The 21,212-nt window shown below is 36.8% G+C and overlaps 1 protein-coding gene across 1 annotated transcript in view; it reads right to left on the bottom strand.

Annotated features, from left to right (window-relative positions):
- The window catches only part of Gls (glutaminase), a 62,230-nt gene that overhangs the window by 18,491 nt on the left and 22,527 nt on the right, over positions 1-21,212 (bottom strand). The window contains exons 7-14 of the mRNA XM_038315396.1: positions 18,626-18,684; positions 11,117-11,149; positions 10,973-11,031; positions 10,077-10,143; positions 9,480-9,530; positions 7,184-7,360; positions 5,177-5,308; positions 4,153-4,245 (exon numbers count right to left, since the gene is read on the bottom strand). Of these exons, the coding sequence (XP_038171324.1) occupies positions 4,153-4,245; positions 5,177-5,308; positions 7,184-7,360; positions 9,480-9,530; positions 10,077-10,143; positions 10,973-11,031; positions 11,117-11,149; positions 18,626-18,684 (671 nt within the window). The remainder of the gene's footprint in view (positions 1-4,152; positions 4,246-5,176; positions 5,309-7,183; positions 7,361-9,479; positions 9,531-10,076; positions 10,144-10,972; positions 11,032-11,116; positions 11,150-18,625; positions 18,685-21,212) is intronic.

Raw genomic sequence — 21,212 nt, 5'->3', positions numbered from 1 at the left:
CTGTGGATGGTCTGCGAACGGCTGGAGAGAAGAAACGGAAGCTCCCGAGGCAGACTTCTGTGTCACCGTCACACCGCACACTCTATTCTGTGAGAACAACTTTATCCTACGCAGAGACTAAAACACACTTTATTGCTTTGGCAGTGGTTATCCCCTACTATTTGAACAACAAATAAAATTAGTTGCATTCTTCCTCAGAAGCAGAAATAGCCTGCAAATAGAATAAAATTGTTTCTGGTTTTTACTTTTATGTGATTGTGTTTGGGGGCAGGGGCGAGGGTGTTAGCCAAGTCTTTCTTTAAATAATTCAAGTACAACCAATGGGAAAATTCCTCCCTACTATACATCATTAAAAATAAAATCTCAAATAACTTTTTTTAGTTTCCTTTCTAGTTATTTTTAGTTTCCTTTCTAGGCAATCTTCAGAACAGTCAATATCTTCACAAAAGATAATTTTTTGCTAAGTTAAAACCCCAAGTGTTTTTTATGTTGTTGTTGTTATTTTAAACATACTGGTGTTTTTACAGATATATATTAAAAAAAAAAACAATAAAATCAGCTTAAAATAAATTTATTGTACAATACAAAAAGTAGGCATACTGGAAAATAAAGGTACATTATTAAATATACAAAGCAAATGGAAAAAGCTCAACAACAGAAATGTTTTAATCCAAACACTAAGATAAAATGCACAACATTTATGCAAAAAAGAAAATATTTTAGAAGTATGCATTTCAAATGAAATGTTAATGATGGCCAAAACAAGAAAAAGAAAAGAAAAAATACACTATCATGTAAATGCTTGAATATCAAGAATCAATAATGGCAGGAAAAATTAAACCCAACAATCCTGGGTACTTCTCAAAGCACTTTATTTGAGAACACTGAAGGGACTGAACCACTTCACGAACTGGCAAGGCTCCCTGTCCTTTGTCATCGAAGTCTGCAGACACTCGACACCGTACCCTCTCACTGTAGTGTCTTCTCCTCACACTTCTGAATGCTCGTTCCCAACGATGCTCCTTAAACACCTCATAGTAAAGTGTGCATTATCTACAGGAAGTGCTACAAATCAACAAAGTAATTCTGAAATTTACACAAATATGCACACGATATGAAAATTTTATAAAGTAATTATTTTGTAAAGTAGAGCCAACTTCTGAATGAAACGGCAAATTCTGAATATAGAGAATGTAGGAAAAACTAAAATCTTTTTTCCAATTAAGGCGTTCAATCCCAAATGGCCCTGGGTATGACTAAAAGAAATGTTCACTGTCCAGGTGAGGGGTAGTGGAAGACTTACGAGGCATCCAGTCAGGAAATGCATCTGAACACTGGAGCAACAGAACAGTCTTTTCGAAAACTCACCATGGGATTATTTAAATACAGAACTTAATACTTAAATTAGTCCGAGGTTTTTAGGTAGCACTTCTGGGAAGAAATTTCTTCTGTTAAGACCACAGCTTCCACTCTCAAACCTGCTCACGAGGCCTTTTCTACACCTTCCTATTCAGTATCCATGTCAATGAAGTGTGCTTTCCTGCGCTGTCCCACTGCACGTATGCCCTAACTCTAAAAAGACCTAAGGCTTTTATTCTCAACCACTTGCCTAAAATTTAAAGTTTAAAAATGAATTTGAAAAATTAAATTTGAAATTGTGAGAAAAACAAGATACATGGATGAAAGAAGAAATACAAATAAATACTATAGAACATTAGTATTTTTTGGCCAAGTTAAGATTTTAAAAATAATCCATATAATTGTTCTCAATCGGATAAATGGAGCCCATAGTTCTCTTAAAAAGAAGTTTTGATTCTCAATATTGCATTTTTAAAACGAACAGAAGCATTCAGATTTAACAAATATTTTAGTTGCATATGTAATACCTTCAGACTAAATTAATTTCATAAGTATGCTAATAAAAGTTCAAAAAGAACAAAATTTATGAGATGTAATAATTTATCACAAAAGAAATATTCATTAGCACTTATGAAACACAATAAAATTACTAAAAGCTAAAAAACAAAATTTACCATTCATACTTAAATACAACAAAAAAGTACATGAATAATATGAAAATACAATCCATTTTGAAGATATTTACTGTCTTTGTCTGAGCGGCTAACCATTATAGCTTTTTAACAACACACACGGTTCCCACACACCTGCAATTCTTTGGCTGAACTGTCTCCGTGAGCCGAAACACTCCTAACACACTGGATTCTGACAGAACAAGAGGAGTGGCAAAACAAACACAAACCAGCAAAACCAAAACAGGTGTTTTAAAATATTTGATAAATTTTAACTGCATTTTAAATATTTAGAGCCAATTTATCAGTATAACTGACATATGGGTAAACCAAAGCTAATTTTATAATCTACTGCTCTTTTAAATAAAATAATTTGGATTACTTTGCCTGTTTAGTTTTGTATTTGGCATGGAAGTACTTTATTACTGTCACTACCAATATCCTATCGGGTATAGCATAAGATAAATAACTGGAAAAGAAAACAAATCCATCAATACTTTGATATGTAGGTTTTAAAAATCATTAACACTGTGGTTATCTGACTATATAGTGAAAATTTTAATGTAATTAAAGAAATTACATTTTTGTAGTTTTAAAAAATAAAGCAAAATTTGCTTTACTTGTAAATGCTCGTCTAAAAATTAACAAATCTTTTCATTTCTTTGTACAAAGATTACAAGCAAAAAAAAAATTTTTTTTAAGTTTTATGGCTCCAGTACCCAAGGTTGATAACAATGAAAAGCTCAAATAAATACTTAGTTTGAAGGGGGGGGGGGAAGCCTAAAGTTGTTTCGCGGTGAGCGAGCCCGCGTCTCTAGCGTCTGTCCCCCAGACTCTCCATCCTATACACTACAGCTGCAGAGGTGTTCTCACTCGACTCGGGTGACACTTTTTTCCACACCGTGTCTTTTAAAGCAAGTTCTTGCTGGAGACTCTCATAGTCCAATGGTCCAAAGGAATGCTAGTTGTTCAAGCAACATACACAATTTATTAGTGCACTCGCGTGACAAAAGGTCCATGCTACAAAACGGCATTTTTCAACCAAAGTTATTAAGATCCATCAATATGTTCACCCACCACCATCTGACATCCTGTTACGTGTGACTCATGCTGACTGGCAGGGAAGTTCCTACACTGCCAGCTTCTCAAAGTTCTCAGACAGTATCAAAGGTTACTCTGACTGAAACACAAACATAAGCCAGCACTTACAATAATGTACTCAGTACACATTTAAATTACTACTTGTAAGTGCTTTTCTAATATATTTTTCCTATATACTAATATATTTCTTCATATAGGATACAAAGGAATGTTATTAAAATTCAACAGCAACTCCTTTGGTCCAATGAGAAAGAAAATTAAGCCCTGATCTTTCGGGGAGGGGGTGGTTGGAGGCAGGGTTTCTCTCTGTAGCTTTGAAGTCTATCCTAGAACTCTCTCTATAGACCAGGCTGGCCTCAAACTCACAGACATCCGCCTGCCTCTGCCTCCCACGTTCTGGATTAAAGGTGTGCGCCACCACCGCCCAACAAGTCCTATCTTCATAATAGCTCTAAAACTGAAATGATTATGCATAATGAGGCCACAAACAGTGGTAATACACAAGACCTTGGGGGTATTTAGCATGGAGTAGTAGAGCTTTCTTATTGCCTCTAATCAACATTGTATCATTAAACCTGCTCTGGAAAGTGTTTTCTCTCCGGTGGCCTTTTTGCTATGGGTTTCGTGTGTCTTTCCATTACATGTCCATCCACAAAGTAGACAATGAGGCAACTTAAAACCCCAAACAATAACTGACAAATAGTAAGAGTAAAAACAAGGCTTTAAAAACTGGATTAATAGTACATAAAATCTGCCAATATCTTATTTTAATATAATCAATTATAAAACAATTGCATAAAGCAGCAGAAACCAGCACTGCTGCTAAGCTAACCATTTCCAGTTTAAATATCAAAAATTAATTTTAATATCTATGTACTAGTGACTGAAAAATAGGAATACCTTATTTATTTGAAATTGGCAAAGACATGAAACTGTAATACTGGGGTTGTATGTAACAGCAGGTGAGGCTACTCCCTGTCCCAGAGAGCAATGGAGGAGAAGGAAGAAAGGACGGGCTTACCCTCTGATCGCCACCTTCCCTCCGAGGGTCGAGTTTCTTTGCAAAGTGTCTCAGATTATCATAGTTATGGAAGTTACACAGAGAAACAAGATCCTGTGAAGAGTTACACAGAATACGGTTAAGAAATCAGCAAATTATGCTTGTACTCTGCAGCTGCACTGCTGTCTCCTAGCAACCATTCTGCTGGCTGGTGGAACAGCCCGATGGTCAGGAGGAGGAACAACTGGGTGACTCCTGGGTAAGCACTGAACATTAAGGCTTAGTCACTCAGACTGTCAATTTCTGTAACACAGGATTTTTAACAAGTCATATCAAGGCAACTTGTGTAACCATGAAATTTTTTCTTTTAAAATCACTTAACCAAAATACAATTACATTTTTTAGATTTGCAAAATATGTAAGCCTGAACTGTAATCAGAATTCCAATTGGGAAGTCCGTAAGTATACAGCACTCAACAAGGGCTCTGAGAAGTAGTAAATGAAAATAAACACAAAAGCTGAAACATTAGCAAGAAGTAGTTGGTAACAACCACTAAACTAAAAAATAAAAGTGTATAATTTTAAAACTTAATCATTTATATTTGCAATATAAGTTACCTTAAGTCAACTGTTAAAAGAGATTTTATTTTTAATTCTCTATTGCTGAGTTCTTAAAAATTGAAAATAAATTATAATCTGGGAAATTAAAGCACTCAGTAGTTAAGAGAGAACCCAGATTTGATCCCAGCACCCACATGGCAGCTCACAGCCACCTGCAACTCCAGCTCTGGGGATACAACACCTTCTAGCCACCAGGGACACCAGTTACAGAACATATACACCCACACACATACAATTTCTAAAAGAAAATTAAATGGGAGCCGGGTTAAAGACAGTCTGCAGCCTCTCTACAACCACCTTCAACACAACCTAGTTAGCTAGTCCACATAACCAAGTTAGCTAGTCCACAGACAGGAAATCCCCTGGACACTGGACAGCAGCTTGTATGCCCCTCTCCCTTTTTTCACCAAGAAAATTTGCTTACATGACAGAAGTGAATTCCCTTAACACTGTTGCCCATCTTGTCAAGAGGCGGAGACCAGCACATCATGCCCATGACATTGGGGACAACTAATAGAATACCCCCAGCAACTCCAGATTTTGCAGGAAGACCAACCTGAAAATAATTTAAAAGGAGCAGTCATATAAATATTTTGATAAACCAAAGTTATGTTTGAGAACTGCTTCATGATTAGGGCACATGTAAGATGAGTTCAAGCCCTGAGTCCTACGTGGAAGAGGAGGACTGCTCCCCTTTCCTCAGACCCCACAGGGTGCAAGGACACCTCCAACCCTTCACCTTCCACATAAATAAATGCAAAAGTATTTTAATAGTGTATATCCAAATAAGATAACTTCTACATTAAAAGTACTGCATAGATATATTTATGATACAGTAAATAAGGTTCAAATAAGCTTGGAATATAGTGCAACATTGGAAAAAAATTGAAAGACATTTTGTAAACTAAATGTAACTTAAAAGTACTTGAATCTGAACTGTGGGGCTATGAATGTTGCTATTTTACAGACTCCTAGTTTCTAATTATCCTAAAAAAGCATACTGATTCTAAATAAAAGCCTTTTCTAAAAATATTTCATAAATGAAAAAAAATGAGGAATTGCATCTTCATAAGATTTTCTATAGTATATTGTCAGAAAAATAGCCAAGGAATAGAGAAACGTTAATACAAATTAATCCTCTTCAAAAAACTTAAATTTATATTATGCAAGATGGAATCATTGCATAATGGTGGAACAATTAAGATAAAGTACAAAATTAGCATAGCCAGAGAAACATTCATTAGTGGATTACTAAGAGTCAGACATCAAGTGCTTGACAGAACTATACTATTGCAGTAATCTTGTAAAAACTAAATGAGACAAGCAAACGAAACAATCAGATCAGGTCTGCCAGTTTATAAGAAATACAAGGGAAAACAGACCAAGTACAGAGGAAAATCTATTCTGAAAAGAATATACAGGAATAAATGACTCAATGTTTTCAGGTAAAAATAAGTTAAAAAGAGATCATGAAAAAAACGAATTATTTACTTTCCAAATCAAACAAAATGTAGAACTATATAAATCAAATTTATATAGTACTCAAATTTAGTAGCATTGCTAAATGACAACATTAACTGTTTTCTATGCAAACAGAAATGCATATAGTTTTATGGCACTATAATGCTGTGCTGTGCATTTACAATCATACTAGAGTATAACAAGACTGAAAAAGCAAGTCTGAACACAGATTAAACAAGGTTGGTCATGGACTGATAATGATCAAAGGTGAATGATGAATAACATGAGATCCATTTCTCTACTTTACTACATCTGAAAACTGCAGAATATGCAAAATGGCTCAGAGTGGTAAAGGAGCAAGACAATAAGTACAACGGCCCGAGTTCAATCTTGGAGCCAAGGCAGGGGCGCTGGTGGACGCACCAACACACACAAGTATATGGAAAAGACAAGTTTCTTAGAAAAAGAAAAAAAGTTCCAAAAACTATATTTGGAAGGGCATTATGATGTAACAACATAAATAAGAACAAATAAGAAATGCCTACAAGTGCCAAGTACACAAAGCTTGTATTGTTACAGAGAAACACAAACACAGAGAAACCTGTCTCAGAAAAAGAAAACATTTTCACTCTTAAGCAAGGACTCGGGCTTTGCATGTGCATTTCCTGCGTTTAAGGATTTCTTGAGGTACAATCCACCCTAATGCCAAGTATCAGCAAGAAACCCACAGCAAGTCTGGACTAACCTTGTATCGTGGATGCCTTCAGAACACATCTAAAGTGAGTGGATTCTTAAGGACATCTCGCATACTAGTTAACTCTACTTCTTACTCATTTGTAACCAATTAACCTTGGAAACAAGCCTCTCTTCAGAAATAAAGCAGCTTTAGAAGCAAAGTTCAAACTGCATTTTTAAAAGCACCAGTCTAGACTAGCTCCTTGCAAGAGAAAAGTCATCAGCAATTACTTACATGGAATGCAAACTGCCCCGAGAAATCATACATGCCACAGGAATGCATCAGACTCAGTGTATTCCGAACGGCCTCGGGACTGAGGACTCTTTCACCAGTAATCGGGCAGAAACCGCCATTAGCCAGAGTCGCGGCCATCACACTGGCTGACTCACATGTCACTTCAATGGAGCACAGCTAAAACAAAGAAAAAACTGAGTTATAGAAATTTAGGCTCACGGTACTTTATCTCACCTGCCTTCTATGACAAGCCATTTTATCTGATATCGCCTACAAATCTGAAATACGGCTTCGAAAAGAATGATTTTACTCTAACTTGAAGCCATTTCTAAGATTTCAACTGACCAAAGTTCTAGTCGTTTTAAGATTTATTCAGAGTTCTCCAAATTTATGATACTGTAAATGCCATCAAAATAACAAAAATGAAAGCCAAGGGTGGACTCAGGAGCAGGACACGCGCCTCCCATATTAACCACGCCGAGTTTGATCCCAGTTTGATGAAATATAACATCAACAGCATTAACAATTTACCTCACAAACCCAGATTTACCTCTAAACCTAAAATAGTATTTCTCCACATTTTATTTTTAATTACCAGCAACCAAAACTGGATGGAAGCGGAGAAGGCTAATTTCCCTAACTACAGAATCAAGTTACAGTGGCCCACTGAGCAAAGACTTAGTAGGAAAATGCTTTCTAAAAAGAATTCAGATTTAGCCAGGTATGTTTGTACACACCTTTAATACCAGCACTCAGCAGATCTCTGTGAGTTGGAGGCCAGCCTGGTCTACACTGTGAGTTCCAGGCCAGCCAGATCCCATCTCAAAACAGAGAGGAAGGAGAATCCCAGTCTTATTGCTTGATTAGGGAAACACTTTCAGAAACAAAATTTAAACTTCCATGACCATTTCCTAGTTTATACTTAATATTAATCAGAATTTTGCTCACCGTGGAAGATTTAAATTCCCATTATCATTGCCTAAGTAGGGAAATGCTTACAAAAACAAAACGTAAATTCCCTTAATCATTTCCTAATTCATACTCAGTATTAACCAAATTTTATTATAAATAATAGTCTCCTAACTGGACAATGCCAAATTTAAGAACAATTTCTTTTCTTTTCTTTTTTGTTTTGATTTTTCGAGACAGGGTTTCTTTGTGGCTCTGGAGCCTGTCCTGGAGCTAGCTCTTGTAGACCAGGCTGGCCTCGAACTCACAGAGATCCGCCTGCCTCTGCCTCCCAAGTGCTGGGATTAAAGGCGTGCACCACCACCGCCCGGCTAAGAACAATTTCTTAATAGCTTTATGCTCACTTCTTGATTCCTTCCTGCACTAAAGAATCAAAATTTCACAATAGATTCTTAAACTGTAATAGACAAAATTAACGTTTTACTGGCTAGAATAAAATTGACACTATCTTCAAATGATCGTTTCAAGGAGTCACACCCATCTCATGCTATGTTCACTGCTGTGCTTGCTGGTGGATGAAATAGGGCTCAGCACCCAAATAGGTCATTGTTAAATTAAATTTTACGTGGAAAGATCAGATTCCCAATACAGCTTTCACACCAAGTAAACGGATATCGAGGACCTGTACTTACATCAAACTCCATTACCAACCTCCTGTAAACATCTTATAAGGATACCAGAAGGTTAGAGTTCAAAGTGCCTCCGTAAGTCAAATACAAAGTAAACTAGAAATTTACAAAACCTAGTCTATGCATATTCCCATTACAGCTTTATTATGTAAAAATACACGGGGAGGGAGGGATTTCAAGGAAGATCTACTAAACTGCCATCTGTACCACAGAAACGATGTGTGCGGGACGCTCCCCGTCACGACACAGATATGAAGAACTAACTTAGAGGAACACACATACTACGTGACACTGAAGGCATATGCTGAACAATCCTCAACTCCAATTAAACCAGGATCAGAAGACACAGTGAGAGCACAAAGTAAGACAGCACAGAAGAGTGACATTTTAAATACTGACAGACGCCCTCTGAAAACCAAATAGGTTTGCGTACGCAAAATAAAAACTAGGAGAACAGAGCAGGGAATGAGTTTCTGGATCTGCCCCCGACCCCCGCCCCAGCACGCTTTGATCTACATGTATGTCTACACTGTTCTCCTTGCTCCATTCCCATGTGTAGGTCTTTAGCACACGACATTAAACAGCCTTTCATGACATGAAATTTATTTTCTCATGGTCTAGAGTCAGTGTTTCTAAGATATCATATTTTGTAAAATGTGATACATCTATTTACAAAGATAAATTATACAATCAATTACCTGGAAATAAAAATCTAGTATCCCAACCATGTCTGTGCCTTCTGGAAAACACTGAAAAGAGCAAATTCAAATACAGAAAAGCAATGAAAACTCAGGCAAACAAAAAAAAAAAAAAAAAAAAAAAAAAAAAAACCCATCAGTGTTAAGTTTAAGATATATAAAACATTTCAGTTTGCATAAAAGTATAATCTATAGAGTATATATAAAGAAGTTATACCATGTTATATAAATTCCTAAATTCTTTTTTAAGAGACAAAGATTAAGTAATTTGTAATTTATCATCATACTGAATTAGTCTCTTAAAGTTCTTTAAAAAACAAAACAAGGTTTATCAGCACTAGTCAGACACTGCACTTCAGAAATAAAATGCAGTGAACTTCAATGAGAATTTATACTAACGCTGTCAATCAAGTATTTGAATACTACCAGACACATAAAATCAATTTAATAGTAGCATGAGTAATCTGCTATCAACTGAGAATTCAAGAGGGCTTTGTCAAAACTTTTCACTTTAAACTATTAAAGGCTACTGCTAAGTTCTTAGATGTCATTTTATCACACAAAAATAACCTTGAATAGAAACAAAAATTTAAAAACCTTCTTTTCTTTTAAGTAATATCCAATTGCAAAATTTCGGTCTCCACTTTCTCGTTCAGACTGAAACCTAAAAGAAAAAAAATTACTTAACTTTATGATTTCTTCTCTGAGATCAAGAGCAGCCTGGAGTTCCAGGACTGCCAGAGAAACTATTTCCAATCTCCCTCCCCCACCTCCAAATCGTCCTGGGTCCTGGGAGTTGGATGGCCGGTTCCCCTCCCTCATCTCCTCCCAGTCCCTCCCCCAACACCTCCCCACCCAGTTTTTCCTCCTTTCTCTTCAGAGAAGGGAAGACACCCCATGTATACCAGCCAGCCAGGGCATAGCAAGTTGCAGTCAAACTAGGAACTTCCTCTCTGACTGAGTCTAGTTGAGGCAACCCAGAAGGAGGTAAGGGAGAGTCAAGAGACTGCCCCTGCTCCCACTGTTAGGGAAGCCTCTATTTGCAGAGGACATAGGTCAGTCCCATGCAAGCTCTCCTGATTGGCAGCTCAGTCTCTGTGAGCCCCTAGGAGCCCAGGTTAGTTGATTCTATGGTGTCTCATGGGACCCTCTGCACCTATAATCCTTCCTCCCCTCTTCCACAGCATTCTTTGAGAACCGCCTAAGGTTTGGCTGTGGCTTCTACGCCTTTTAAATGTTTCTTTCAGGTAATTTAGACCTGACTAACTACCTCTAATGACCAAATTCTAAGTAATTAACTATTGGTTGAAGTAAGTTCTAGAGCCATAAAGGAGACCATGCGCATGTACCTACATACATGTGTATGTGTGCTTGAATATGTGTATATATAAAAAGTAAGACAGTACTGAAAATAAAATTCTATAGTCTAATTATCAGGTGAATTTAAAGAAGTCTGACCAACTGTAAAAGCCCAAGTAACAAATTAGACTCACGTTGCATTACTGAATCCAACATATTCATTACCAGCCATCTTATTCAAAAATTGCATCACCTATAAGCCAAATTAGGAGTATTAGTAACCAAAATTAAATACTTGAGGGATGTGATACAAAAGCATGATTCTGTGTTGTACTTACATAGTCAAACTTCTCAGCATTATTTACTCCTTGCTGCAAAGAAACGAAAGGCGAATGTGTTACCACGACACAGCCGAGCTGAGCACGAAGCCAACACAACACACTTCCCCTCGCTACCATGGCATTCAGGGCCCTGCACATCATCTCACTTCTAGGAAACCCTTCTGAACAACTGAGTATTCCAACTTCTGTACACGTCAGCACCCAACGTTGAAAAAACTCAACATTTACAAAGGGAATATATATTTTAAAAACATTTACTAATCTCAGAGCTAGAGAATACAAACAACCCTGGAACCCCTTATCTTCCATAACAGCACATGGTTTGCTAAAATGTTAATTTCAGTTTCAAAAAGTTTTAAAATTTCACCCTTAGAACATAATTAGTAATATAGAAAGCGTGATTTTCAATTAACAACAATGTATCTTTTAAAAGCAAAGTCTTTACACCAGTACTGAGTGAGAAAACTGATCTTTCCTAGCTCTGCTATAAGCAAATGCTGACTACAGTCTACGAGCACGGGGGAGCTCGACTCTCAGTAACTCTCACTTCTAATAATTATATTTAACATTAAGCCAATTCAGAGTGAGGAAGATGTATAGTTTCAATACTTCTAGCTCTGACTGTTATCTGGCACAAATGTTATTAGGAAAACGCCTGTGCAATGCAGATCAGTTCAAGTAGCCAAATGGTTTCATTTTACCTCGGCGAAGTTTACAAAGCAGTAAGCTGAAGATCTGAAATCAAACGTATTGATTGGTGATGTGCACCCAACAGAAACAATACATCGCTAATCTCTAAAACAGGATTCAAATAATTTCACAACCATTTAAAAAAGCAGTTTGTTAAGAATGTACCCTCAAGGCTCCGAAGCATTGTTTACAATGCTGTTACAGGGGGTTTGTTCCAGTGTGTCATCTGCTGAACAAAACCAGCTCCATTCTCCCTATGGGAGGTCTAGTTATGACTGGGAAATATATAAAATCCTACAAATCAACCTATTTAGAAAGCACAATCACACGTACATAATCAGCAACAGCAAGAAACACCAGAATGTGTCATCAAATTAGACATTAACCAAACTTAAATAATGCAAAAATAACTTAATGACAGCTGAATTATAACCCTTTTGTTGTAAGAGGGGTTATATATTTTCTCTAAAGCATCCTGACATTTTAAAAGTTTTCTTATACCAGAATCTAAAATGTAGACATGTAACTCCAAAGCTGTTCAATGAAAAATAATTAAAAGAAGAAAATTACCAACTTCATTGAACTGTTGCAGTTGTCAAAATATTCCATAGATCCTAATGCTGTAAAATATGTAACAACATTTAAGCCACGAAAACCTTTTTAACCTTAGAAAAAGCAGACAAAAAAAGCACAACTGTGTTGTCACATGGATCATCACTGGATACACAACTAATCAGTATAAAATAAATAAGTTACATTGAGCTTCCATTCTCAGACCTAAGCTACCCTGCAAAATTAATACAAATTTTCTTCATTGAATTATAAAGTTTAACATTTCAACCCTAGACTTGGTCACATATTTGGTTTATTTTATGGCTTCCAAAAATTGAATTTTGCTTTTAAATTGTTTTTAAGAAACAACTTAGCATGCCTTCAATTCCAACACTCAAGAGCAAGAGCCAGAGGCAGGTGTATCTCTCTGAGTTCAAGGCCAGCCCAGTCTACAGAGGAGTTCCAGGACAGCCATGAATACACACAGAGAAACAACTGTCTCAAAATACAAAAACAAAAACACGAAAAAGGAAATATCCAACCTTTACTGTATTATTTGTTACATTGAGATTCCATTATTAAATAATGTTTTTAATAGGTATCTGAAATGTTCTAAGCAGATTTATCTAAGTAAGAAATAATAAAATACTGAATGATCACATGGACTAAAGAGTATCTCCTATTTGATTAATGATGTTTGTTCTTATATTTACCCTGGAAATTGTGTTTAACTTTTTAAATCTTTACAGTGTAGGTGTCCCCATATCTCTTGGAAAGATTTCATGGAACAGATGAATAGGTCAGATGCATGGGACCTAATTATAATACTGAAGTGCTGAGTAAAAAGCTTTTATGCAAAGCTCTTAGGAAAAAAAAAATATATACACAAAACAATAGAGAACGTGCTTTGCCGAAGAAAAGAAAAACTGAAAAAAGACCATCAGGTTTGCTGCGGTGCAGTCATCTGAGGAGAGAAGGAACGGCTACTATAAAACGGGAGCAGGTGATGGGCAAACGGGACTGGGCATTCGCTTCTGTCTGTTCATGAGAGAGTCTGTTGTAGTAATATGCTTCAAAGAAGATGTCGATTTGCTAATCATCTTGCAGAATTTGTATGATTATCTTGTAGGGCATTTTCTTTTGTCTTCAAAATCATAACTGATCTGTGGTTCATATGCCAATTGGTTATTTCTACTGACAGAACCCTGTGAGAGTTCTCACACTAGCGCTTATGCAGACATCAAGGCCCTTTAGCACAGCCAATGAGCAGCCTGACGCGGAACAAGGTTTTGTTACAGCAAACTATTACTCCCTCCTCCACCAACTGGGATCTTATCACATAGCCATCACTACTGTACCTAAGCTCAACCTGCTTAAGTCTTATTTCAATTTTGTTAAACTAAACAAGGAAACAACCTAGAATAGTGTTATTGGTAATAACAATTCTTACCAGGCATTACTTTAATTCACAGAATCAATATTACTAACTTCAGTACTTTAAAGTATAGCCTCATTAGCAACCAAGACTTTTACCATAGAGCAGTGAACTGTAACAAATACAGACAACACGAGATGGCCTTTCTTCTGGACCCAAACCAAAAGCAAAGTATTTAAGAGGGGCACACAGGACACACATATGGAAGCAGAAGTCCTTAGACTACCAGCGCTCCTTGCCCTGTCCTTTGCGCCAGGGATGCAGCTATCCCAGCATGACGCCCACAGTACAAGCACTGCTACATACTGTGCTGTTTTAATTCTGAAAACATTCACAGAAATGTAGAGCTTTTAAGAAATTAAACTGGGCAAAATACAGTTTAAAATTCTAATCTATTTATTAAATGATGTTCAAAAGCAAAGCATGTTTGAGAATAAAAAGATTAACACTAGAATATTATAAAAATGTATCTTGTATAAAAAGTGCATAATAAGCTAAAAATGTCTGTCTCTTTAAGTGTAAGTGGACATTTAACAAAGGTGATGGAGCTATAGCTCCGCCTATAGTGACTAATGCAAGTGCTCGGGTGGCGGCTCCGGTACCATGCTCACCTGGATCCACAACGTATGTTTGATACCCAGCATCACAAAACATAAACTGAAAGAATTAATGTAACTACGTTGGGAGTAATTTTAGACCTGATTTTATAATATGTTCATGAATGAATTCATATAACTGTACAACAACAAATATACTTGGCAACACTAAAAAAATGTTTCATTAAACAGCCAATATGTTAGCCAATTATTATGAAATGTAGTCATAAAGAGTGGGCATGCAAGTCAATTAAATATTAGAGATCACAAAACAAGCAGAGAGAGGCAATGGAAAATGATTTTATAAAAGTCTTGGTTTGATCTTGTCACAGAGGAATCTTCTGAAACTAAACAGCACTAAACTACAAATTAGTATTAAAAATAAAAAGTAACTGTTCTATATCTGGGTTTTAGTGCTTTTTGGAGCTAGGGTCCTACTACTACCTCTGGCTGGCCTCGAACTCATGATCTACACACAGCTGGCATCAAATTCACAGCTATCCACCTGCTTTTGCTTCAGGGCACAAGTACCATTGCTGACACAGCACTTTTATAGATTATCTCTTTTGAACAGCTCGATGAACTCGGCTGGAAAAAAAAGGCAAACAAACTCTACCTTCATTTGAAAAAAAGAAAAAGAAAAAAAATCCTCAAATTTGTCTACTAATACAAATGTCAAGTAAATAAAGCACTAAACTCCTGTGTTGTAAATACACCAAGCCCAGGGCACCTTGCACTTGATCTGAGAGGTAAGTTGACTAGGAAATCTGCTGGAATACGGCCAGTATGACAAACGGAAGGCAGCAGAGATGAATTAGACTTGTCTTGAGGTTATACAGAGCAAAACTTTAAAATCTTTAATGTTTTAATTAAAAAATGGCTGCTTCCCAAAACGGAAGTTGAGGGAACACACAAACTTTTTCAAGTGGTGAAACTTAGAAACAACCACTAGAACAGACATAAATTTAGAAAATCACGTAGCTTATCATATTTCTAAAATCAAAATGCAACAGTGACATCATTTTATAATATGTTGCCCTAAGTTTCCTACCACAATATTCAAGGCATCAGACTTTAACTTTTAAGATAAACCTAGGTCGTTTTTATCACTGAAAAACAAAAACATGAGAGACATGTCTTTTCATCTAAACGTAACTACCCCTCTTGTTCTTATTCTTTCCTTTAAACCACACAATCATACATTATCATCAGGAGATAGTTAAACAGATTGTAACAAAGTATTCCCTTAAACGTAGCAGCTACTATAGGAGAAAAGCAAGTAAGAATAACCCTTATGTCTTTGTAATTATGTGCATTTTAAGTGTAAAATTACATTTGTTTTTAAAAAGGTATTTACCTATATAGCTTTGTTTAAAATTTTAAATATTGGAGTTTTCCTATAAGCTTAGTGGTTAAGAATTAATGCAACAGGTTCCTTCTGTCCAAATCCTCCTTTTTCCACAATCTGCTAATCCTTTTGAACATTTGCTCTGCCTCTTCCCCCATTTCCTGAGGATCACCACCATCCCTACAAGGAAAAAATATCAATACTACAAAATTATGAAATAAAGAGTCTTCCTAAAGACCCTACTTTTTTTGGAGGGGTGTAACATGAAATTTGTTGCAATGGCACCATAACAAAGCCTCGAACTTTGAATGAAAAAAAACAAAGCAAACAGTCTTAAGGTCAAGTTAAGAGCTAAAGGCAAGGCTGCATCCGACAGCTGCGGAACGAGACCTGCTTTAGGCACGCAAGTTCAGCTCCTCGGAAGGAGCATGTTTGCAATCAGAGAGCAGGCACCAACTAGTGTCTGCATGATGACTGCATATAACCATTTAAAAAATAGATGCAGCCTTTGTACAAGTTAAAATAACACAGCGTCTCTGCTTTCATAACTGCTAAAGTCAAAGACACCATTAAGTGGAAAGGCAATCCCCCACATTAAATATGGCACAGTAAATTCTAATACATAACAGAACACAAACCAGATTCCACTGATGATACAAACCATCCAGCGTCCGTTTCCTTTAAGTAGGACGACTGGGCTGTTTGGCTAGGTTTTGTTAACTCAACTTCATACCATTACCATTTTATTATAAGTACATAATCATACAGAGGCTGCATACTGATACCTAATGAATCAATTCTTTCTTTATCCTAAGGAATATCTTCTTTTTAGGGCAGTTTTACAGCTGTATTAAGCTTACACCTTTAAGATTTATATTATGTTCAGTTAAAAAAAATACTTGTGAAACATAGTCTGAAAACAAAGACTCAAAGATAATGAGTTTAATATGAACTGCCAACTTTTCTGGTAAATTTAAATTTTACAAGTTTAAAACTGACCAAAGTCACAAATACAAGATGACTTTTCTTTACTGCTGGGCCCTGGCCGCACTTGTGAGTGCTCTTCACTGCTCCTAAGCGCTCGCACTGACTTGGACGTGTGGTCTATGACGTATGACGTATGACGTACCATGGGAAGTGAGACTAATGAGGTGAGGAGATGGTGCGGTGTGACCAGACACGCGCTTCCCGCATGCGGCATGTCAGCGCACTGGACTCGGCCCACAGTCATGAAACAAAAGGGGTTTAACTGCATGCAGCGAAGGAGGCGTCCTCTAAAGAGACCCTCCTGCTGTGCTGTGCTGATCTCACTTCCTATAGCAGGATCTCATCTCAATTCTGCTGGTTTACCGCTAAGTCACTATGTAACTGAGGAATCCTGGACATGACAGCCCCTCTACTGCCCTAGTCTGAGATGAAATCCATGAATCATCTTCAGGAAAGTTAGCGAGCCCACTAAATTAGTAAATGCTTATGGAATCTGGATGTTTGTGGAAGACCCAAAAATGGTTTAGAGCCATTCACTGTTTAAGGCTTGAGCATTATCAGAGATTATAGATGAACTTTCCTTAGTTCTCACTTGCTGCTTCCTCAACTCTGGATTATTAAAATGAGATTTTCTCTCATAGTAACATTTACCGGATTCAGCGACAAAGGCCCATGTACATATGTATGTGTAGGTTTACCCAAGGACACCTAAGCACAGAGCTGTGCCTTCTCTATAACTGCACTGCTGTGTTCTACACTAATTTTCACCTCAGGATAACTGGAGAGCAGAAACTCAACTCAAACTAGCTTCATTAAAGGATATTTGGCTATAAAATCTACTTAGAGCCAAGTAGGCCAATGTTTGTAAAATATCGCCGTAAAAGAAGAACGTATTTTTAAGAGAGCAGCGTCTGCTTTAAACCTCACTGACAGTTAATGCAGGGCTTCTGCTATAGCTGGATAGTTCCTGAGGACTGGGCCACGCCTGTAATTTACGCTTCAGCGTTTTGTTTGCATCCACAGTACCCCATCTATAGTATCCATGTACAAATCCATGAGTGATGTTTTATTCTAACCTGAGATAGACAGGCACAAATTTACTGAGGAACATAAGTGTCCCAAACACAAAATTCATTTTAATAAGTAACACAAATAGAAATTAAAAATAAAAAGGGGGGGTGTGTTTGAAATTGTGTGATAAATATAAGTCTATCACACAACAGAACCATTTTGAAATACTTATTTCAAAACATTAGCTTCCAATTATTGAAGCAATACAAACACTAACATAAATAAGTCACATACAATGCAAACACAGAAACATAAGTAATGTAATAATTGGAAGAAGCCTTATTTCTTTTACTTATGACATGATAAAAGTAAAACCAATGAAACAAATTTAAATGAAAATTGTGATCCCAGCTTGAGGATAAAAATAATTTACTGCTTTTAATATAATAGATATATTTTGTCTTAAATAAAAATTAGAACATTTTCTCCAGCATTTAACCAATAAAAATATTATATAAAAATGCTTCTTTCTAGAAAAAAAATAAAATTCTAGAAGCAAAGAGGAAAAAAAGATTAAAAACCTTAAAAAGAAACACCTCAGTGCCTACTGATCAATAATGTTCTTAAACCTGTGCCAAAAGCTTTATATGGAGAAGTGAACTAGGGTTGGGATTCATGGTGAGTCAAATGGTTTTCATTTTATACTTGAGATGACATCACGGGTGCGGGGGGAGGACACGGACTGATAACCTAACCCAATATAACAAGACTATTTTATTAATACCAAGGAAAAGGTATCATAGTCCTACACAAACAATCCAAAATACATATTTATGCCTCAGTTATTCAAATATCTGACTAGGTTAACAGGAAAGGCCGACATTCACCTTTATCAGTGAGGTGACAACGATGGCTCCAGCGTTCACCATAGGGTTGTGTGGTTTGTCTGCGAACACAAAGCGGCAGCATTAGGGTTGTGTGGTTTGTCTGCGAACACAAAGCGGCAGCATTAGGGTTGTGTGGTTTATCTGCGAACACAAAGCGGCAGCATGGTTTCAGACGTGTGGCACCACCTCCTGGATGCACGCGACTGCTTGGAGCAGGGTGCATATAAACCAGTTGTTCACACCTAGGATTCTGCTGATACCACATAGCAAAAAAAGGATTCACACAGCAGTTGTAAAAAGTGATTTTAAAAGCACATCCAAATTTCTTAACCCTGCCATTTCAGGCTCAATCTTTATCTCAGAGTTCTAATGATTGAATATATCTCAGCTACTACTAAAGTTCACAAAATGCATACATGCAGCTGACCTCTAATGAACTTTTATATTACAAATAATCTTGAAAAAGCCCATCTGATATGATCCAAATTTTACTGTTTAAAAAGGTTCTTGTATTTATGCACATGTGTGTGTATGCATGTGTGTGTACAGCCACTGAAGAGCAACACAACACTGGCAATACACCTCAATAATAAAGCTATACTCACTCTACATATATCCTCTGTTCCTTCAACACTTCCTGGGAGTAAAGGATATACTTCTTATACAGTTTTTTGAAAGATGTATTTTTGTTTTCTGTGTGTTTGCCTGCATGTATCTATGTGCACCACATACATAACTGGTTTCTGAAAGGCCAGAGAGGGCTGTCAGATCCCCTGGAATTAGAGCTGCAGACAGTTTTGAGCTGCCATGTGGGTGCTGGAAACTCTCTCCAGTCTTTTTAAATAAAATTTAACTTTTAAGTTAACCCATAATCCTAACCTTTTCTAAATCTTGAATTGATTTTTAATTAACTTATTTCAATTCTTAAATTTAAAATTAATTTTTTCGTTGGTCCTGTGGAGCCGTCACAGGACCTCCAAAAACTGATTAGGATCTTGCTTATTGATGCAAATTTTTAAAATTAATTTTTAAATTCTTAAACTTTTAAAAACTGAAATTCTTTAAATTCTTAATTGTAATTCTAAAGTTAATTAAACTTAAAAGCTTAGCAATTCTAATTCTTAGATGAAATTTTAAAAGCTTAACTTATGACACTAGCATTCACTGAACACCGAATCATGAACACACAACTCCAGTCCATTACAAATACTCACTTGAGAATGACTTCCAGCAAAGCGTGGCCGTTCTTTCAGCTCTTTCCTAATCCCAGCACTGCAGGGCAGGAGCTCAAGGCCAGGCTGGGCTACCTGAGCTCCTGCCTCAAATAACAAAACAAACGCCTACTTCCCCGTAGCAGTGATTTATCTCCTCAGGGATAAGCTTACCAACCTGACAATCTGAACACAGACATTTACCTGTACTATACACACTATTGGTTTCCTTGAATTAACAGGTTACATTCCACAAGACAAGCCTCTAGCTAAATCTGTAAGCTCTGAAAAAGCAGTCAAATGGTTCCGCAAAATAATAAACACAGTCGCCATGGGACCCAGCCACTCCGCATAGCCATATAACCAGGTTTATTAATCATGGAATATTATAAAAAGGAATAAACTACATGAACCTTAATCATATTAAGCTAAGAAAAGCTAGTCATGAAAGAACAAATATGAAGGGATCCCAGTCATATTTGAAGTTTCTCGAATAAATGAATCTATAGACAGAAATATACTGCTGGGCTCCAGGGCTAAACAGAGACAGAATAACTAGTGAATATGGAATTTGTTGTGGAGGTGGTCAGTGTTCCAATTTGCCTAGTGATGATTTCAACACTCTACAAATACAGTAAAAGCTACTGCTTTTGTTCTGAAACACTGTAAGTAACCCAGACTGTCCTCAACTCATGACGACTCATATCCACAACTGAGAGATGAGATCACAGGTCTGCAGACTCCCAACCCTAGCTTCGAACTGCACACCTTCAATGAATAAACTGTGCTATTATGACTTGTATCATTGAAGATAAGGATATTTTCCAAAATTGCCATCTCCATAGATGAGTTTCCTCACGATGGTAGAAAGTATCAGCCAACGCCAATCTCAGGACAACAATTATTTACATTTCAAATACTTTAAAAGTATTACATATTCTTACAGGGTTACTACAACTGTTGCTTATCTGTTCACATTTACACTAATCTTTATTATTATACAACCTTACACAGCAAGAGTGATAGTCATTACCATATAATGCTGAGCCGAAGTGAACAGACACACAAACACTGTTTCCATAACGACAATCTACTAGTGAAATTTTAAGTGAGAAAATGATCTTCAAACTGTTCTGTGTGGGGTCTGGTGCAAACCAAGATTCAATCGCGCAGCATCCCGAGAGCTCAGGAACAAATGGGGACCCTAGGCCTTCTTCCGGCCGCCAAGACCGCTGGTTTCCTATTTCAGTTCTTAGGAAACTGGCACTAAACCCTGAGCTCTCGCGACTGTTTTCACACCACCACTTTTTAAAAGCCATTCATGAGCACGGCAAGAATTTTATTAATAATGCTAAATTTATTTACCCAAACATTTT

This window comes from Arvicola amphibius, chromosome 18 (genome assembly GCF_903992535.2).
Source record: "Arvicola amphibius chromosome 18, mArvAmp1.2, whole genome shotgun sequence".
Taxonomy (NCBI): Eukaryota; Metazoa; Chordata; class Mammalia; order Rodentia; family Cricetidae; genus Arvicola; species Arvicola amphibius.
The sequence above is the reverse complement of the archived record's forward strand: the minus strand, read 5'-3'. Positions and strand labels throughout refer to the sequence as shown.